Source organism: Phacochoerus africanus, chromosome 4 (genome assembly GCF_016906955.1).
Source record: "Phacochoerus africanus isolate WHEZ1 chromosome 4, ROS_Pafr_v1, whole genome shotgun sequence".
Lineage (NCBI taxonomy): Eukaryota > Metazoa > Chordata > Mammalia > Artiodactyla > Suidae > Phacochoerus > Phacochoerus africanus.
Window position 1 is genome coordinate 126,255,444 of NC_062547.1, and position 18,650 is coordinate 126,274,093.

The window sequence follows — 18,650 nt, forward strand, 5'->3', positions numbered from 1 at the left end:
GTTTTGTTTATGCCTAAGTAATTTATGGTTTTGGGGTGCTTTTACATTTTTTATATTTGCTCATTGGTGGCATGTTGACCCTGTATTCTGCAAGTGCAAAACACTCTAGTAGGTTTTTTGTGGAGTCTTCAGGATTTTCTATGTGGACAATCATGTTGTCTTTGATTAATTAATTAGTTTTATTTTTTTCTAATCTTTTCTTTTTTCTTTGTTTTGCTTTTTAGGGCCACACCTGCAACATATGGAGGTTCCCAGACTAGGGGTCAAATCGGAGCTACAGCTGCCAGCATCCACACAGCCACAGCACCTTGGGATCTGAACCGCGTCTGCAACCTACACCGTAGCTGACGGCAACACCAGATCCCCAAACCACTGAGCAAGGCCAGCGATGGAACCCACATCCTTATGGTTATTAGATTTGTTTCAGCTGCAACACAACAGGAACTCTTCATTTCTTTCTAATCTTTTTTTTTTTTTTTGATGTAGTTTTTTCTTTATTTCTTTGTCTTTTTAGGGCCGCATCTGTGGCATATGGAGGTTCCCAGGCTGGGGTCCAATCAGAGCTGTTGCTGCCAGCCTACGCCACAGCCACAGCAACGCCAAATCCTTAATCCGCTGAGCAAGGCCAGTGATCGAACCCACAGCCTCATGGTTCCTAGGCGGATTCGTTTCTGCTGTGCCACGACGGGAATTCCAGTTTCTTTCTGTTTATGCCTTTTTCCCTCTTGCCTTAATGCGCTACCTAGCACCACCAGTATAATATTGAAAGAATTAGTGAGGGTGGATATCTTTACCCCTTTCATGCTCATAGAAGGAAAATACTCATATTTTTTTTCCTCCCTTAATTATGATTTATTTATTTATTTGTTCTTTTTAGGGCTGCACCTGCTGCATATGGAAGTTCCTAGCCTAGGGGTTGAATCAGAACTGTAGCTGCCAGCCTGCACCACAGCCACAGCAACATGAGATCCGAGCTGTGTCTGTAACCTACACCACATCTCACGGCAATACCAGGTAATTAACCCACTGCGCGAGGTCCAGGATCAAACCTGCATTCTCGTGGATACTAGTCAGATTCATTTCCACTGAGCCAAAACGGGAACTCCTATATTCCTTTTTTTTTTTAGTGCCGCACCTGAGACATATGGTAATGGGCTAGGAGTTGAAGTGGAGCTGTAGCTGCTGGCCTACACCACAGCCACAGCAACATGAGATCCAAGCTTTGTCTTCTCACAGCAATGCTGGATCCTTAACCCACTGAGCAAGGCCAGGGATCAAACCTGTGTCTTCATGGATATTAGTCAGGTTTGTTATCCCTGAACCACAATGGGAACTCCCTTCTATATTCCTTTTTTTTTTTTTTTTTTTTTGGTCGTGTCCATACCACTTGGAAGTTTCCAGGCCACAGCAGTGATAACACTGGATCCTTAACCTACTGTGTGCTCCACAAGAGAACTCCCCTCTTCTATATTCTTGAAAGTTGTATGAAATTAGTCTTATATCTTTGTTAAGTGTTGACAAAACTTACTAGTGCAATCATCTAAACATATAGTTTTGTTTGTTGGAAGATTTTTTAGCTGCAAATTCATTATCTTTGGATTTTTTGGTGGTGTATTTCTTCTTGGTGAACTTTGGTGATATGTGACTTTGAAGGAATTTGTCCATTCAGTGTAAGTTGTGAAATTTATGAACATAGATTTCTCATAATGCTCCATTATCCGTTTACCATATCTGTGGGGTCTGTAGGTAATGCCTCTCCCTTTTCATTCAGTGGTAATGAATTACCATTCATTATTGGTAATTTATGTCATCTCGTTGTTTGCTTATTTACTTTAATATTACTGAAGGTTTGTCATTTTATTGAAATCTTTTCAAAAAAATCGGTCTTTGGTTTCTTGATTTCTATTTTTTATCTTGTTTTTAAATTTCATTTCTGTCTTCTGCTTGCTGTTTAATTTGCTCCTCTGTCTTGTCAGATTGAAGCTTGAATCATTGATTTGAGTCTTCTTTTTGAGTGTTGTCATTTACCTATGTATTTCTTTGTAAGCAGTGTTTTTGATACTGTATTTTTGTTTTAATTCATTAAAATATTTTCTAGTTCCCTTGTGTCTTTTTTTTTTTTTGGCTTTTTTAGGGCTGCATTTGAGGCATACGGAAGTTCCCATCTAGGGATCAAATCGGATCAAAGCTGCTGGCCTCTGCCATAGCTGTAGCACTAAAGGATCCAAGCTGGTGTCTGTGACCTACACCACAGCTCATGGCAACACCAGATCCTTAACCCACTGATTGAGACTGGGGATCAAACCTATGTCCTCATGGATCCTAGTCAGGTTCATAACCCACTGAGTCACAATGGGAACTCCTGGTTATAAACATTTTAAATAACTTAAGAGAAGAAACATAGTCTATTTTATTTCCCTAATTACCATTTCTATGGCTCTTCCTTTATTCCTAAAGGTTTAAGTTTTTGTTACTTTCTTATGTATTTTCAGGCCGAAGAAAGTCTCCTAGCACTTTTTTTTTTTTTTTAAGAGTTGATTTAGGGATGGCAGATTCCTATAGTTTTCTTTAATCTGAGAATCATTTTTTTTTCATCTTCATTCCTAAAGGACATTTTTGCTGGATATGGCATTCTGCATTGGCAATTCTTTTCTTTCAGTACTTAAAAGATTTTTTGCTACTGTCTTCTGGTCTCTGATTTCTGATGTGACAGATGAGTTGTTTTAATTCTTCCCATCAGTTTAATTTTTTGTTTTTCTTTAGTTGCTTCAAGTTTTTAATTTTTTATTTATCAGATTTGTCATTTTTAATGATGCGGCTGCAGCTAGTTTTCTCTGAAGTCCTTTTCGGAGTTGCCAGTTTCTGAATCTGTAAATTGATGTCTTTTGCCAAATTTGGGAAGTTTCTAGCCATCGTTTGTTTTCCTAGGCTGGGGATCAAATAGGAGCCATAGCCATTGGCCTATTCCACAGCCATAGCAATGCCAGATCCAAGCCCCATCTATGACCTATGCCACACCTTGCGGCAACACCAGATCCTTAACCCACTGAGTGAGGCCAGGATTGAACCCACATTCTCATGGATATTAATTGGGTTCTTAACAAACTGAGCCACAATGGGAACTCTCTAGCCATCATTTCTTGAAATATTTTTTTGCACTGCTCTTTTTCTTGGACTCAGTAACATGAATATTAGACCTTTTTATATTGTTTCACAGATCCTTGATGTTCTGTTCATTTTTATTTCTTTTTCCCTCTCTGTTATTCACATTGGCTATTTCCTAATGATTTATCTTCAAGGTCACTGATTTTCATTCAAGAACTGTAAATGGCCTGAAACTTTACCCTCCTGGTAAGCTAACAGATTAATTTATTTTATGGCTGCTGGGAATTGACAGGATAAAGGACTTTATTACTCAAAGCATTGCAAGTAGCATGAGCTCGTTTGTGACCATTTCCCTTGCCTGCTCTTGCCAGGATGATGAGATGAAGGGGTCCAGGCCTTTGTTGCACCAGCCTTTGATTTGTGTCACAGCTGAGGAACCTGAGGTTAGGAAACCTAAATCATTTATAATAGGCAATAAGTCTGCATGTTCTTTGTACAATAAGAGACATTATCTTTATTATACGGACAGAAAACAGACCTTGTCTTTTGGGAAAGAGATGCCGATCTCTTTTTTCCAAGGCCATTTCCCAGAAACTTATGCTTCTCTTAGGGTTTTAGCTGTCTGCTTCAGCTCAGCTTCGACCAGCCTTGTAGAAAAGCAGTGAAAGAAGGGAGAGGAAATACCAGTGATGATTTCTGTCCCCTGCTCTTGATGCTCCTGGGCCCCCTTTTCCTGGTTCAACTGACTAGAGAAGTAGATTTTCTCTTGGTGTTTTTGATGCTTGTGCTCTCATCACTGCTATGTCGTGCAAGTAAGCAACTAAGTCTGGGCTCATGGCAGGGACAAAAGAGGAAAGGAGAGGGCAGGGGAGAAGAGAAAAGAGGAACTTTCCGCCTGTGTTCTCTAGGTTGTAAGGGCCCTGGTGTTATACCCAAATAGATGAGGTTTTGGTTTTGGTTCTTTTTGTTTCTTTGTGTTTTGTGGGGAGGGGGAGTCATTTCTTCACATACTCCTAGTGTATTTCTGCATTTGGGACCATTCTCAGGAAAAGCTGGGTGAGAGAAGAAGAAAAAAAAAATCATGAAATTCATCCTCTTAAGGATCATTTTTCACTTTTTTGGCTCTCTCCCCAATCTGACTATTATTTACTTTTAGATGTTGTTTTTGTATTCTGTTCAGAGCATTTAGTGTTCATCAGTAGAAGAGGTTCAGGTGGACTTATTTAATCTTGATTGGAATCTACATCATTAGATTTTTTTTGTGGGTTTTTTTTTTTTTTGAAGAAATATTAGCAACTTTGAAACTTTTTATAAAAACAATCTCCAGCAAACTACCAGATCACGATGTTGGAAGAAAAGAATATATGCCTCCTTATTGCCTGTCTTGGACTACTATAATTCTCATCACCTAGAAACTATCACTGTTGCTTTTTTGGGGCCATGCCTGTAGCACGTGTAAGTTCCCAGGCCAGGAATTGAACCTGTGCCAGGCAGTGACAAGAGCAGATCCTTAACCCATTAAGCCACGAGGGAACTCCAAGAACAGCTCTTCTCGAACTTACTAGGAAGCTGAAAGAGACAAGGAAAGGCAAGGACAAGTGAGTCCTCACAGCCTTTATTGAGTGGCTGACTGTTCCTGACTGCTCTGTTTGCAGCTGAGAACAGGATTCCAATGCTGCCGACGGATGGGCATCCATAGAAAGTACATGCCTCATAGCTTCCCCACAGTGGGATGATGGCTGCCACCATAGCCATTCCTGGAGTTGCTCACCATCCACACCATTTCCATCCTGTCCTCCACTCTCAGGCACTGAACTTTGAGATAAAGGGTACTTTTTGTTCTATAAATATACTAGTTCTACTTTCTCTAATTTTTGTGTGAGAGGACTATGAATACCTAAGATATTAGTGTAATATGAACATTCAATTATGGTAATACATTATAGGTTGTTAGCAGTCTACATGTATTATAACTATGTACTATATTACAATTTTTACTTTTTTTTTTTTTAGGGCCGCACCTGAGACATAGGGAAGTTCTCAGGTTAGGGGTCCAATTGGAGCTCTAGCTGCTGGCCTACACCACAGCTCACGGCATTGCCATATCCTTAACCTACTGGGTGAGGCCAGGGATTGAACCCACATCTCCATGGATGCTAGTTGGGTTCGTTACCACTCAGCCATGGAGGGAACTCCTACAATTTTTAATTTGAGCCGTCTTACCTATTTCAAAGGATTGAAGAGGGAAAATGTAGTTTCTTGTCATTCAGATATCTAGCATTTCTGTTGTTTTCCCTTCATTCAGTATTTTTTTTATAATCATTATTTTATTTTTTAAATTTTAATTACTCGAATTTTATTACATTTATAGTTGTACAGACATCATCACAACCAAGTTTTATAGCATTTCCATCCCAAACCCCCAGTGTATCACTCCCACCCAACCAGTCTCATTTGGAAACCATAAGTTTTTCAAAGTCTGTGAGTCAGTATCTGTTCTGCAGAGAAGTTCATTGTGTCCTTTTTTTAGATCAGTGTTTCTTTTTATATCATTTTTCTTCAACATAGAGACTTTCCTTTAGTTTTTTTTTTTTTCCTAAGACCATGTCTGCTGATGATGAGTTCTCTTATTTGTACTTCATCTGAAAACTATTTCAACTTTATTCCTGAAGGGTATTTTTGCTGTTTATAGATTATTTCTGGGTTGACAGCTCTTTTTTCCATCAATTTGAAACTATTCTTAACTATTTTCCTAGCTTTTTTCATTTCTGATGAGAAATCTACAGTCATTTGAGTTGATGTACCCTTGTAAAAATGTTTTTTTCTCTCACTTCTTTCATTTTTTTTCACCTGTTACTTTTATTTTTAGCTCTGTGATAATGTGTGTACGCATAGTTTTCTCTGTTTTTATCCTGTCTGAGGTTCGAATCTGTACATTTTTGCTCCTTGAATCTATTTAAGGAATTTTCAACCATTTTTTTCTCTAAGTATTGCTGCAAGAAATTTTTATCTCTCTAGGGACTTTAGCAACAAGAATGTTAGATTAGGTCCCTGGGGAATATAATTAAAAAATTCATTTTATTCAACTTTTTTTTTTTCCTTTTTACAACCGCACTTGCAGCATATGGAAGTTCCTGGGCCAGGGATCAAATCAGAGCTGCAGCTGCAGGCCTATGCCTCACCTATAACCTACACCCCAGCTTTCAGGGATACCAGATCCTTAACCCACTGAGTGAGGCCAGGTGTCAAACCTTCATCCTCACAGATGCTATGTCAGGTTCTTAACCTACTGAGTCACAGCAGGAACTCCCAACTTTCTTTTTTTCTATTATTCAGAGTGCATACTTATGGGTTTATTTTCAAGTCCATTGACACTTTTTCATGTTTTCTTCATTCTTTTATTGAATCCATTCTGTAAACTTTTAGATAATTTTTTTTCAGTTCTGGACTTTTTTTTTCCTTTTTTTTGTAGGTTTCTTTTTTTTTTTTTGCTGTGATTGTTTTTTAATTCATTTCAGTTGTATTTATCTTCACTTTATGGAGCTTAGAAAAGCCTTAAAATTTTTCTTTAAGTAATACTTCCAACATCTGGGCTGTTTTGGGGTTGGCATCTGTTGAATGTCTTTTCTTTTGAGATTTGGTCACAAGTTCACTACATAAGCATTAAGTTAGAGCAGTGAGTTGAGATTTATTATTTTTAAAGTTGCATTTAATTTTTACAAATTTTGGTGCTTTATTTTTCTCAAAATTATCAAGCAAGGTTAAATGTGAAAGGAAATCAAGTTAGATTACTCTAGATTTAGAAATTGTAAGGTAATCGGAGTTCCCGTCGTGGCGCAGTGGTTAACGAATCCGACTAGGAACCATGAGGTTGCAGGTTCTGTCCCTGCCCTTGCTCAGTGGGTTAAGGGTCCGGCGTTGCCGTGAGCTGTGGTGTAGGTCGGACTCGGCTCAGATCCCGCATTGCTGTGGCTCTGGCATAGGCCAGTGGCTACAGCTCCGATTCGACCCCTAGCCTGGGAACCTTCATGTGCCGCAGGAGCTGCCCTAGAAAAGGCAAAAAGACAAAAAAGAAAAAAATTGTAAGATAATAAAGTGGGTAGTTTAAAAACGACTATAATAGCAATCCTGGTGTTGTTCTCATTGTATAGGCAAGAAACTCCTACCTAGGGAAGTTTTTTATGCAGACAATAGACAAGTTAGTGTGCAAACAGAACCAGAACCTAGAACTTTTGATCCCTAGGAAGTTTTGATATTTTAAAGATAAATACCTTTGTTCAAAATGAAGTTAGTGTACAAGCTCTAAGTAGGACCTTAGTGCCTGTATCTTACTCGAAACAAGTACAGTCCCTCCCTTGTTAACTATAGAGTTTTGGTTCCAGGACCACAGATTCCAAAATCCCATTTATGTTAATCTCTTGTATAAAATGGCATAGTATTTCCATATAACCTATGCATATCTTCCCACATACTTTAAATGGTCTTTAGATTACTTAACAATACTTCTTTCAATATAAATGTTTGTAAGTAGTTGTAAACAATGTGAATATTGTTGAAATAGGCTGGCATGTGGCAAATTCCAATTTTGCTTTTTGGAACTTACTTTTTTTTTTTTGTCTTTTTGCTATTTCTTGGGCCGCTCCCGCAGCATGTGGAGGTTCCCAGGCTAGGGGTCTAATCGGAGCTGTAGCCACTGGCTTACGCCAGAGCCACAGCAACGCAGGATCCGAGCCGCGTCTGCAACCTACACCACAGCTCACGGCAACGCCAGATCGTTAACCCACTGAGCAAGGGCAGGGATGGAACCCGCAACCTCATGGTTCCTAGTCAGATTTGTTAACCACTGCGCCACGACGGGAACTCCCGGAACTTACTTTTTTAAAAAATGTTTTTAATCTATACTCGGTTGAATCTGTTGGAACTTCCAAATGCAGAGGGCCAACTGCGGAAACAACATTTATTGCTGAGTAGCATCAGTAAACTGGATCACATGTATAGACGACTACCTCTCGTATAATGTTATACTATAAGTATCTTTCAGTGTCAGTAAATGCCACTTTGCTACTACATTTTTTGAGAAATAGATTTTTACTGTTTAGAGCAGTTTTAAGTTCATGTCGACACTGAGTGGGAAGTGTAGAGATGTCTCATCTAATGCCATTACACATGCATTATCCTTCATTGTTAACGTTGTCTACCATGGTGATACATTTGTTACAATTGACAAAACCACACTGACGTGTCATAATCAACCAAGGTCCATAGTTTACATTAGGGTACACTCTTGGTGTTGTACATTCTTTGGGTTTGTACAAATATATAATGATGTGTGTCCGCTATTATACTGTCATACAGGGTAGTTTCACTGTCTTAAAAATCCTCTCTACTCTGCCTCTTCATCACTCCCTTCCTCCAACCTTCTGATCTTTTTACTCTCTCCATAGTTTTGCCTTTTCCACAATATCGTATAGTTGAAATCATACAGTATACAGCCATTTCAGACTGGCTTCTTTCACTTAGTAATATGCATTTAACTTTCCGCTGTGTCTTTTCATGGCTCGGTAGTTCATTCCTTTTAGTCTGAATAATACTCTCTTGTCTGGATGTACTTAGTTTATTAACTCATTCACCTACTGAAGAACATCTTCATTGCTTCTAAGTTTGGGCAATTATGAATAAAGCTACTGTAAACATGTGCATGTTTTTGTGTGGGCATAAATTTTCAGCTCCTCTGGATGCATACTAAAGAGCGTGATTGCTGGAACATATGATAAGAGTATGTTTATTTTATAAATGTACTGCCAAACTATCTCCCAAAGTGGCTGTACACTTTGTATCCCACCCAGCAGTGAAAGAGCGTTCCCATTGTTCCACGTCCACATCAGCATTTGTTGTTGTCAGTGGCCTTTTAAATAGGTGTCTAGAATGTTCCCTTGTGGCACAGTGAGTTATAAACGTCCAGCATTGCTCTGCACCTATGGCACAGCTTTGATCCGTGGCCCAGGAACTTCCACATGCTGTGGGTGCAGGAAAAAAAAAAAATGGGTGTATTGAGTGTACCAGTATGAGGTAGAGTAGTGTCTCATTTTAATTTGCATTTCTCTGATGACATCTGATGTGGGACATCTTTTCATGTGCTTATCTTCCATGTGTATGTTGTTGGTAAAGTGTCTGTTAAGGTTTTTAGCCTATTTGTAAATTAGGTTTTTTATTTTCTAATTGTTGAGGGATTTTTGTTTTTTGTTTTGCACATATAATTCCCCTATAAAATTAATATTTGCTAGAAAATGGAGTTTGACATCATTTACCACTATACCAGCATTCACAGAGGCTGAATATCACAGGCAAAAGGATGTACTGTGACCACAAGATATCTTTTCGTAATTCCCAATTAGCTTTGTCTTTTTTGTTTGTCCTCTTTTTAAAAAAGTATAGTTGATTTACAATGTTTTGTCAATTTCTTTTGTACACCAAAGTGACCTAGTCATACATGTACACACACACACACACACACACACACACACACGTTCCTTTTCTGATATTAATTTCTACCTTGGTGTATCCCAAGGGATTGGATATAGTTCCTTTTGCTGTAGGACCTCATTCCAAATAGCTTTATTTTCTAGCTATAAAGTTCAATTAGCAAAGTCAAAACTTATTCTTAAGTAGAATTTTTATGTCCATTCAATCTAAGATGCTCTTACATCTTTCTGGGCATATTCATTTGCAGATAGGAATAGAAACAGGTTCTTCATATCATGCATTCACACATGATACCCACTCTTTATGTGTTGTCCAATTTCTTTAAGATTAAAGAAATGACTCCCAGTAGGGCACATAGATGAGGAAGTTCCGAATGGAGAACACATACTCACAAATCTTTTCTTTCATCTTCTGGGATCCAGCTTGGGCGCAAGGTCTCCATCTGAAACATTACAACCCTGCCTTATGGCTTCCATTGTATGCTCTCTGCTCTTTTCCTCTAATTGTTGAATTTTAAGAGTTCTTTCGATATTTTGGATATCGGTGCTTTATCAGCTCTGTCTTTTTCAGATGTTTTTTCTCAGTCTGCAGCTTGTTTTTCCATTTTCTTTCTTTTTTTGCCTTTTAGGGCCACACCTGCAGCATATGGAAGTTCCCAGGCTAGGGGTTGAATTGGAGCTGCAGTTGCTGGCCTAGGCCACAGGCACAGCAAAGTGGGATCCGAGCCACATCTGTGACTTACACCACAGCCCACAGCAACTCTGGATCCTCAACCCACTGAGCAAGGCCAGGGATTGAACCCAACATCCTCATAGATCCAAGTCGGGTTCATTAACTGCTGAGCCATGAAGGAAACTCCTGTGTTTTTCCATTTTCTTGACAGTATCTTTTGCACAACAGAAGATTTTAATATTAATTTTAGCAAAGTCAGTTATCTTACTAAGTATTCTTTTCATGGATTATGCCTCTGTTGTATCTTAAAAACTCGTCATGAAACCTGAGGTCATCTAGATTTTCTCCTGTGTTATCTTCTAGGAACGTTATGCTTTCATGCTTTATATTGAGGTCTGTGCTCCATTTGGGGTTGATTTTTGTGAAGACTGTGAGGTCTGTGTCTAGATTTTTTTTTTTTGCTTGTGGGTTTCCAGTTCTATCATTGTTTATTGATTTTTTTTTTTCCTCCACTGTATTGTCTTTGTTCCTTTGTCAAAGATCGGTTGGCTATATTAAAGTGGGTCTATTTTGGGGCTATTCTAGTCCTACTAATCTATTTATTCTTCCACTAATACCACCCTGTGTAGATTATTGCAGCCTTATGGTTAGTCTTCAAGTCTGTAGCTTCAGGCCTCTCATTTTTTTCTTCTCCTTCAGTAGTGTGTTGTTTTTTCTGGGTTTTTTTTTTTTTTTTTTGCTTCTCCATGTAAACTTTAGCTTCATTTTATGGATGTCCACAAAATAACTTGCTGGGATTTTTTTTTTTTTGGTCTTTTTTTTTTCTATTTCTTGGGCCACCCCTGTGGCATATGGAGGTTCCCAGGCTAGGGGTCGAATTGGAGCCATAGCCACCGGCCTACGCCAGAGCCACAGCAACGCAGTATCCGAGCCTCGTCTGCAACCTACACCACAGCTCACGGCAACGCCGGATCGTTAACCCACTGAGCAAGGGCAGGGACCGAACCCGCAACCTCATGGTTCCTAGTCGGATTTATTAACCACTGCGCCATGCCATGACGGGAACTCCCACTTGCTGGGATTTTGATTGGGATTACACTGAACTTGTAGAACAAGTCAAGAATAACTGACATCTTGATGGTATTGAGTCTTCCTATTCATGAACATGGAATATCTCTCCATTTATTTAGTTCTTCTTTAAACTTCTTTGCTAAAGTTTTTTTAGTTTTTCTCATATAGATATTGTATATATTTTTGTCAGATTTATTTCTAAGTATTTAGTTGTTTGGGTGCTGGTGTACATTTTTTTTTTTTTTAATTTCAAATTCTGTTTGTTGATGGTGTATAGAAAAGTGATTAACTTTTATATGTTAGTCTTGTTGGAGTTCACATTGTGGCTCAGCAGGTTAAGAACCTGACTAGTAGCAATGAGGATATGGGTTCAATCCCTGGCCTCGTTCAGTGGGTTAAGAATCCAGCGTTGCTGTGAGTTGTGGTGTAGGTCACTGATGCATCTAGCATCTGGTGTTGCTGTGGCTGTGCAGTTGCAGCTCTGATTCAGCCTCTAGCCTGGGAACTTCCATATGCCACAAGTGTGGCCCTAAAAAGAAAAAAAAAAAGTCTGGTATCCTGCAACTTTGGTATAATCGCTTATTAGTTCTGGAAGGCTTTTCTCTTGATTCTTTTGCATTTTCTAGGTAGATGAGCATGTCATCTGTGAACGGAGTTTTATTTCTTCCCAGTCTGTATACCTTTTATTTCCTTTTATCTTTTTGCACTAGCTAGGACTTGCAAAATGATGTTGAAAAGCAGTGGTGACAGGGAACATCCTTGCCTTGTTCCTGATCTTAGTGGGAAAGCTCTGAGCTTCACATTAGTAAGTATAATGTTAGCTGTAGGTTTTTTGTAGATATTCTTTCTCAAGTTGAGAAAGGCCCCTGTATTCCTAGTTTACTAAAAGCTTTTACCATGAATGGATGTTGGAGCCACTCTACTGCATTTTTAGGTAAATGTGCTTTAGGGTATTTCAAACTTTTCAGTATTATGGACACTCTGATTGACAAAGTTACAGCTAATTCTTAGGCATATTCATAATTATTTTCTTAGAATTCAGTTACTAGTCTGAGTGTTTGCTGCCAGGAGTTGGGTGAAAAATAATAAGCAAGATATTCTTTCCTTGCAGAGTTTATAGTTAAAAAAAAACAGGTAGTAACTATAGTATGGTAAGAGAAACCATGACAGAAGAAATAGATGTGCTCTGGGAGCATATATGCCTCTCACCTAACCAGATTCAGCTAGAGATGAAGTTTAGGTTGTCAGGAACATCTTCTAGAAAAAACTTATAATAAAAGCTTAATCCTTTTAAATTCCTTCAAGAAAAAATGCTACAGTAAATAGAAGCCCACCTTTATGAGAGTTTAGGTTTGTAATAATGAGTGAACCCCTGAGAGACAAGAAAGCCTCTCCTTTATTTATTTGATTTTTATTTATTGTTATTATTATTATTTTATTAGGGCCTCACCTGTGGCATGTGGAAGTTCCCGAGCTAGGGGTTGAATCAGAGCTACAGCTGCCAGCCTACGCCACAGCCACAGCAATGCGGGATCCAAGCTGCTTCTGCGACCTACACCACAGCTCACAGCAATGCTGATCCTCTAACCCACTGAGCGAAGCCAGGGATCGAACCTGCATCCTCATGGATACAAGTTGGGTTCGTTACTGCTGATCCACAGCAGGAACTCCCAGCTTCTCCTTTGAATTTTCCATTAAGAAATTTAAACTGTTCTTGAAAACTCTAAAAAAAAGTCCTCTTGCCATAGAAGATAAATTTACTTAAAAAGCTGATGGGAAAATCTTATGAATTAGGAGTGGCCTTAAAAGGTTATTATTGATCCTGCAAAAACTTTCCTAGTCATAAAACAAAAATTGATAATATACCCTTACTAAAATTAGAACTTCTCTTCATCAATATCTGCCATTAAGTAAGTGGAAAGACAAAGTAATGTATGAATGAGAAGAAAATAATTGTTATATATATCTAGCAAAGAACTTTTATCTAGTAAAGAACTACAGGAGTTTCCGTCGTGGTGCAGTGGAAACGAATCTAACTAGGAACCATGAGGTTGCGGGTTCGGTCCCTGGCCTTGCTCAGTGGATTGGGGATCTGGCATTGCCATGAGCTGTGGTGTAGGTCACAGGCTGTGCTCCAATCCTGCGTTGCTGTGGCTCTGGCGAAGGGGAGGAGCAACAGCTCCAATTAGACCCCTAGGATCCTTCATATGCTACGAGTGTGGCCCTAAAAAAGGACAAAAAGACAAGAAAAAAAAAAAAAGAACGATAGAAATGGTGGGAAAAATACTTCAAGAAATCCCTCACAAAAGAAGATACCCAAATGTCTGTTAAACCTGAAAAATTACTCAGCATCATTATTTATCAGGGAAATACAAATTCAAAGCACACTCTCTACCCTCCATAATAGCTAAAATGAAAAGCTGGAATATATTAACGTTGACAAGGATATGGTGAACCCGAAATTTTCATATATTGCTGGTGGAAATGTAAATTATATAACCACTTTAGGAGGATTGTTTAGTGATATCTTCTAAAGTAGAACATTCACTTACCCTGTGATCCAGTTATTTCACTCCTAGATACGCACGAGACAGAAATTTGTTCACACTTGCTGAAAGATATACTAGAAAGTTCCTACAGCCCTCCTGGTTGTGGTAAAGAACTGCTAACACCCAAATGCCTATCCACAGTAGAATGGATCAGTTGTGTGTGTACACAGTGGAATATTCACAGTAAGAGGACTGTCCTGTTACTACGCCCAACAGTATGTAAGAATCTCGTATGCATGACATTAAGATCAAAAACCAGGAGTTCCCTTCGTGGCGCAGTGGTTAATGAATCCAACTAGGAACCATGAGGTTGCAGGTTCGGTCCCTGCCCTTGCTCAGTGGGTTAAGGATCCAGCGTTGCCAAGTAAGCTGTGGTGTAGGTTGCAGATGAGGCTCAGATCCCGTGTTGCTGTGGCTCTGGCGTAGGTTGGTGGCTACAGCTGCGATTCGACCCCTAGCTTGGGAACCTCCATATGCCATGGGAGCGGCCCAAGAAATAGCTAAAAAAGACAAAAAAAAAATCAAAAACCAAACGCAGAAGAACATAGTCTTTAGGATTCCAGTTGTACAAAGAGCAAAAACAGGAAACACTAATTCCATATTGGGAGAAGTGTAGGTGGGGGAGAAGGTAAAGAGTAGGAGAGAGCCTGCATGGCGCTTCTGGAGTTGATGATAATGTTCTCTTTCACGATCTGGGTGCCGGTTACACGGGTATGTTGGGTTTGTGAAAAATTGAGCTGTGCACTTTTGACATTTAAAACTTCCTTTTAATTTTTTTAAGTATTGGTTTTAACTATTACTATAAGAAAACTATGATAAAAGCTTTACAGTCTTGATTCTATTATGCTGATCATTGTACAAGTACAAAAATAGTCCATTAGCTTAGTTGACATGTAAATATTTGGGTGAGGGCATATTTTAGTTTGAAGCTGTAGAAATTTTAGAATAATCGTAGTCCTAATTCAACTAGTGTTAAACCTTCCTATTATGGTAAAGCAGTAATTTGAATTTGTTACTCATGTAGCATGGTTTCAAGATCTGATTTTTACTATTACATCAGATATTATGATATATAAATCATTAAATTTTGTTTTTGTTAATTATAACTCAGCACGATGAATTAGTGTAACTGGACGACTAGAAAAGATTGTCTTTTTAAAATCCTAAGTGACTTCTTCTTAAGTAAGGAGAAGATGAGTAACAGTGTTTTTTGCTCGTTCCTACCCTGAAAGGAGGAATTTTAAGTAACATTCCTGTTTTCTTCTCTTCTGTAGTGTATAGAAACATAACTATAACAGGTAAACATGCCAATAATAATTATCAATTATTATTTTTAACAGTCCAGTCCATCATCTCCAGAACCAGCTGCAGCTAGTCTTCTTGCAGAAGATATTGGTACTAACTCCAACGGCCCAAAACCTGCAGAAGTGGTGCTAGATGATGACAGAGAAGATCTTTTTGCAGGTAATTGGAAATATCTTTGTTTAGTAATTGTCAGTTGTAGTATATATCTTGTTAGAAAATATTCTCTAAGGCAAAATTGACATTTTGTGTCAAAGTATTAGTGTTCGCTCTTCTTGTTAACCAAATATTTAGGAGAGTAAGAAATTTCCATCAGATTGCTTTGTGAAAAATAAAAGCTGTTGCACAAATGTGATCCTTTCTGGGTTTTTTTTTTGTTTTTTGTTTTGTCTTTTTGCCGTTTCTTGGGCCGCTCCCGCAGCATATGGAGGTTCCCAGGATAGGGGTTGAATCGGAGCTATAGCCACTGGCCTACGCCAGAGCCACAGCAACGCGGGATCCGAGCCACATCTGCGATCTACACCACAGCTCACGGCAACGCCGGATCATTAACCCACTGAGCAAGGGCAGGGACCGAACCCGCAACCTCATGGTTCCTAGTTGGATTCGTTAACCACTGCGCCATGACGGGAACTCCCTTTCTGGTTTTTGAAGCATTTGAAAATTAGTCATGGTTACTAGTCAGATTAGTTTCCACTGAGCCACAGCAGGAACATTATAATTTGATTATTTTGATCAGTACTTGGACTCAGACCTAATGATTGTAGCAAACACGCTTTAAGAAAGAGGAGTGATTATATTCTTCGTTACTCACAAATTGTTAACAAAGCAAAATTAAACTCTGGATTTAAAAATCAATTTATCATCTCTATATATTTGAAACCTGTTTTAATATGATGTTTCAGTATTAATCACCTGTTCCGTTTTGATTCAGTTTTAGGTCAGTAAGTTGATGCTTGAGGAATTTATTTTTGATTTAGTGGCAGGATTTGGTATAGTCCATTCTACATTAAACAAATTAGACTCTCCCGGAGTTCCTGTTGTGGCTCGGTGGTTAGCAAGCCCGACTAGCATCCATGAGGATGAGGGTTTGATCCCTGGCCTCGCTCAGCGGATTAAGCTGTTGATTTTTTTTTTTGTCTTTTGTCTTTTTTTAGGGCCTTACCCTTAGCATATGGAGGTTCCCAGGCTAGGGGTTGAATCGGAGCTGCAGCTACTGGCCTACACCACAGCCACAGCAACACAGGATCCAAGCTGCGTCTGCAACCTGCACCACAGCCCGCAGCAACGTCAGATCCTTAACCCACTGAGTGAGGCCAGGGATCGAACCTGCACCTCATGGTTCCTAGTTGGATTCATTTCCACTGTACTACGACGGGAACTCCTAGGCAGTTCTTAAAGATTTTTTTCATGGCATTTATGTTTGAATTGGAAAGATGGCCTAAGTCACTTTGGAATTAGTACATACTAATCTAAAATTGTCAGAGATCCCGTTGTGGCTCAGTGGTAATGAACACAGCTAGTATCCACGAGGACACAGGTTTGATCCCTCACCTTGCTCAGTGGATTAAGGATCTGGCGTTGCCGTGAGCTGTGATGTAGGTCACAGACACTGCTCGGATCTGGCGTTGCTGTGGCTGTGATATAGGCCAGCAGCTACAGCTCTAATTTGACCCCTAGCCTGGGAATTTCAATATGCCACGGGTGCGGCCCTAAAAAGCAAAAAAAATTAAATTAAATTAAAAAATAAAATTGTGGAGTTCCCGTTGTGGCGCACTGGTTAACGAATCCGACTAGGAACCATGAGGTTGCGGGTTCGGTCCCTGCCCTTGCTCAGTGGGTTAACGATCCAGCGTTGCCGTGAGCTGTGGTGTAGGTTGCAGATTCGGCTCGGATCCCGCGCTGCTGTGGCTCTGGCGTAGGCTGGCGGCTACAGCTCCGATTGGACCCCTAGCCTGGGAATCTCCATATGCCTCGGGAGCGGCCCAAGAAATAGCAAAAATGACCAAAAAAATAAATAAATAAAATAAAATTGTGCCTATTCCTTTAGTAGTATAGGGTCATACATAAAACATTTGGATTATCCATTTTATTAAAGAATCCTTCACCTTTCAGTCTCAGAATTCTGTGTTACCGAGTATGCTGAAACTCTTAGAACTGTATGCAAGGAAAGAGGGTTTTCTTGTTCCCTGTGTGCTCAGCTGATCAGTTTGCCACCTGAGGACTATATAGTGATATTTGTCCACTAAGCTTGTTTAGAAAAATCTTTTTCATTATTAGTCTTCCTGGGGCAGCCTATGCTAAGTACAGTGATTCTAATATGGTCATTGTCAGTGAGACAGGGACTAAGGAATAAAAATAGTCATCTGGGTTTTTGTTTTCTTTCTTTTGTTATCTACAAACACTTTCTGTTCTTTATCTTTTATCTTAAATACAGCTGCATTTCATGACATCATGTGTTTTAAGACCTTTGTCAGAGGAGGAACTATAGGTATTGCTTTAGTAATCTAACCCTTTGGTTTTAAAACCTAAGGAGGTTAGCTTGTACTGGTATGTATGCTAATGTATTTTGGGTAGCATTTCAATATTGTTATGTCAGAAGTGGTATCAGAAAAAGTTTCAGCATGATAGATGTTACTGTTATTAGCTTGCTTACAGAGTGTTCACCAAATACAGGTAACTTCAGAGCCCCTTTTCACATTAGTTACATCCTGTACTAAGCTTCACTGAACGTACGTTAGGAAACTGTCCTAGGGGTAAAAGTGAAGGTGAGCAAATTGCCAATATTGAAATTTTCCTAGTCTTTTAGAACTTGTTTCTGCTAGAGTACTTAGCTTATTTCACTTATGCTTTTCGACAAATAATACTAAATCCAAGTTAAACAAGTATTGCTTTGTTTAAAAAATTCTCTGGTGTCTGTAATATGAAGTTACTATGGCTTAGCTGACATTGACATAAACAGAGTCTCTCTTCTAAGGAAGTATTATCTTTTATACTTAGTACATATGGGGCATTTTATGGAACCTTTAGATATGGTTTAAATTAATATTTGTTAATTTGTAGTATGTTAATTTACTTTCACTGAAATAAGTCAAGGGAAGAATTTAAAGCAAACTGTACAGTTGTATGCTGAACCTAAATCTCTATCCCTCTTTTTTAAATTTGATATAGTTGGTATACAGGATAGTGATTCAATTTTTAAATCCATTTGTAGTTACCATAAAATACTGACCATTTTCTCTGTGCTCTGCAATATATCCTTGTAGCTTATTTATTTTATACATAGTAGTTTGTACCTCTTAACCCCCTACCCCTGTCTTGCTCCCCCTCTTCTCTTTACCCCATTTCTTTATCTTTTCTCCCTCCTTTTTAGCTATTTAGATTGTATTTAGCTTTTCTTATTTTGAGATCTCCTACTGTTTATGGATTAGCCTGGTAAAGTCTGTGCAAAGAACATAAAATCTTGTA

General features: G+C 38.9%; 1 protein-coding gene across 1 annotated transcript in view; it reads left to right on the plus strand.

The window, feature by feature from the left end:
* SNX2 (sorting nexin 2) overlaps window positions 1-18,650 on the plus strand; it is a 58,460-nt gene that overhangs the window by 9,767 nt on the left and 30,043 nt on the right. Inside the window, exon 2 of the mRNA XM_047778501.1 lies at window positions 15,221-15,344. Within this exon, the coding sequence (XP_047634457.1) occupies window positions 15,221-15,344 (124 nt within the window). The remainder of the gene's footprint in view (window positions 1-15,220; window positions 15,345-18,650) is intronic.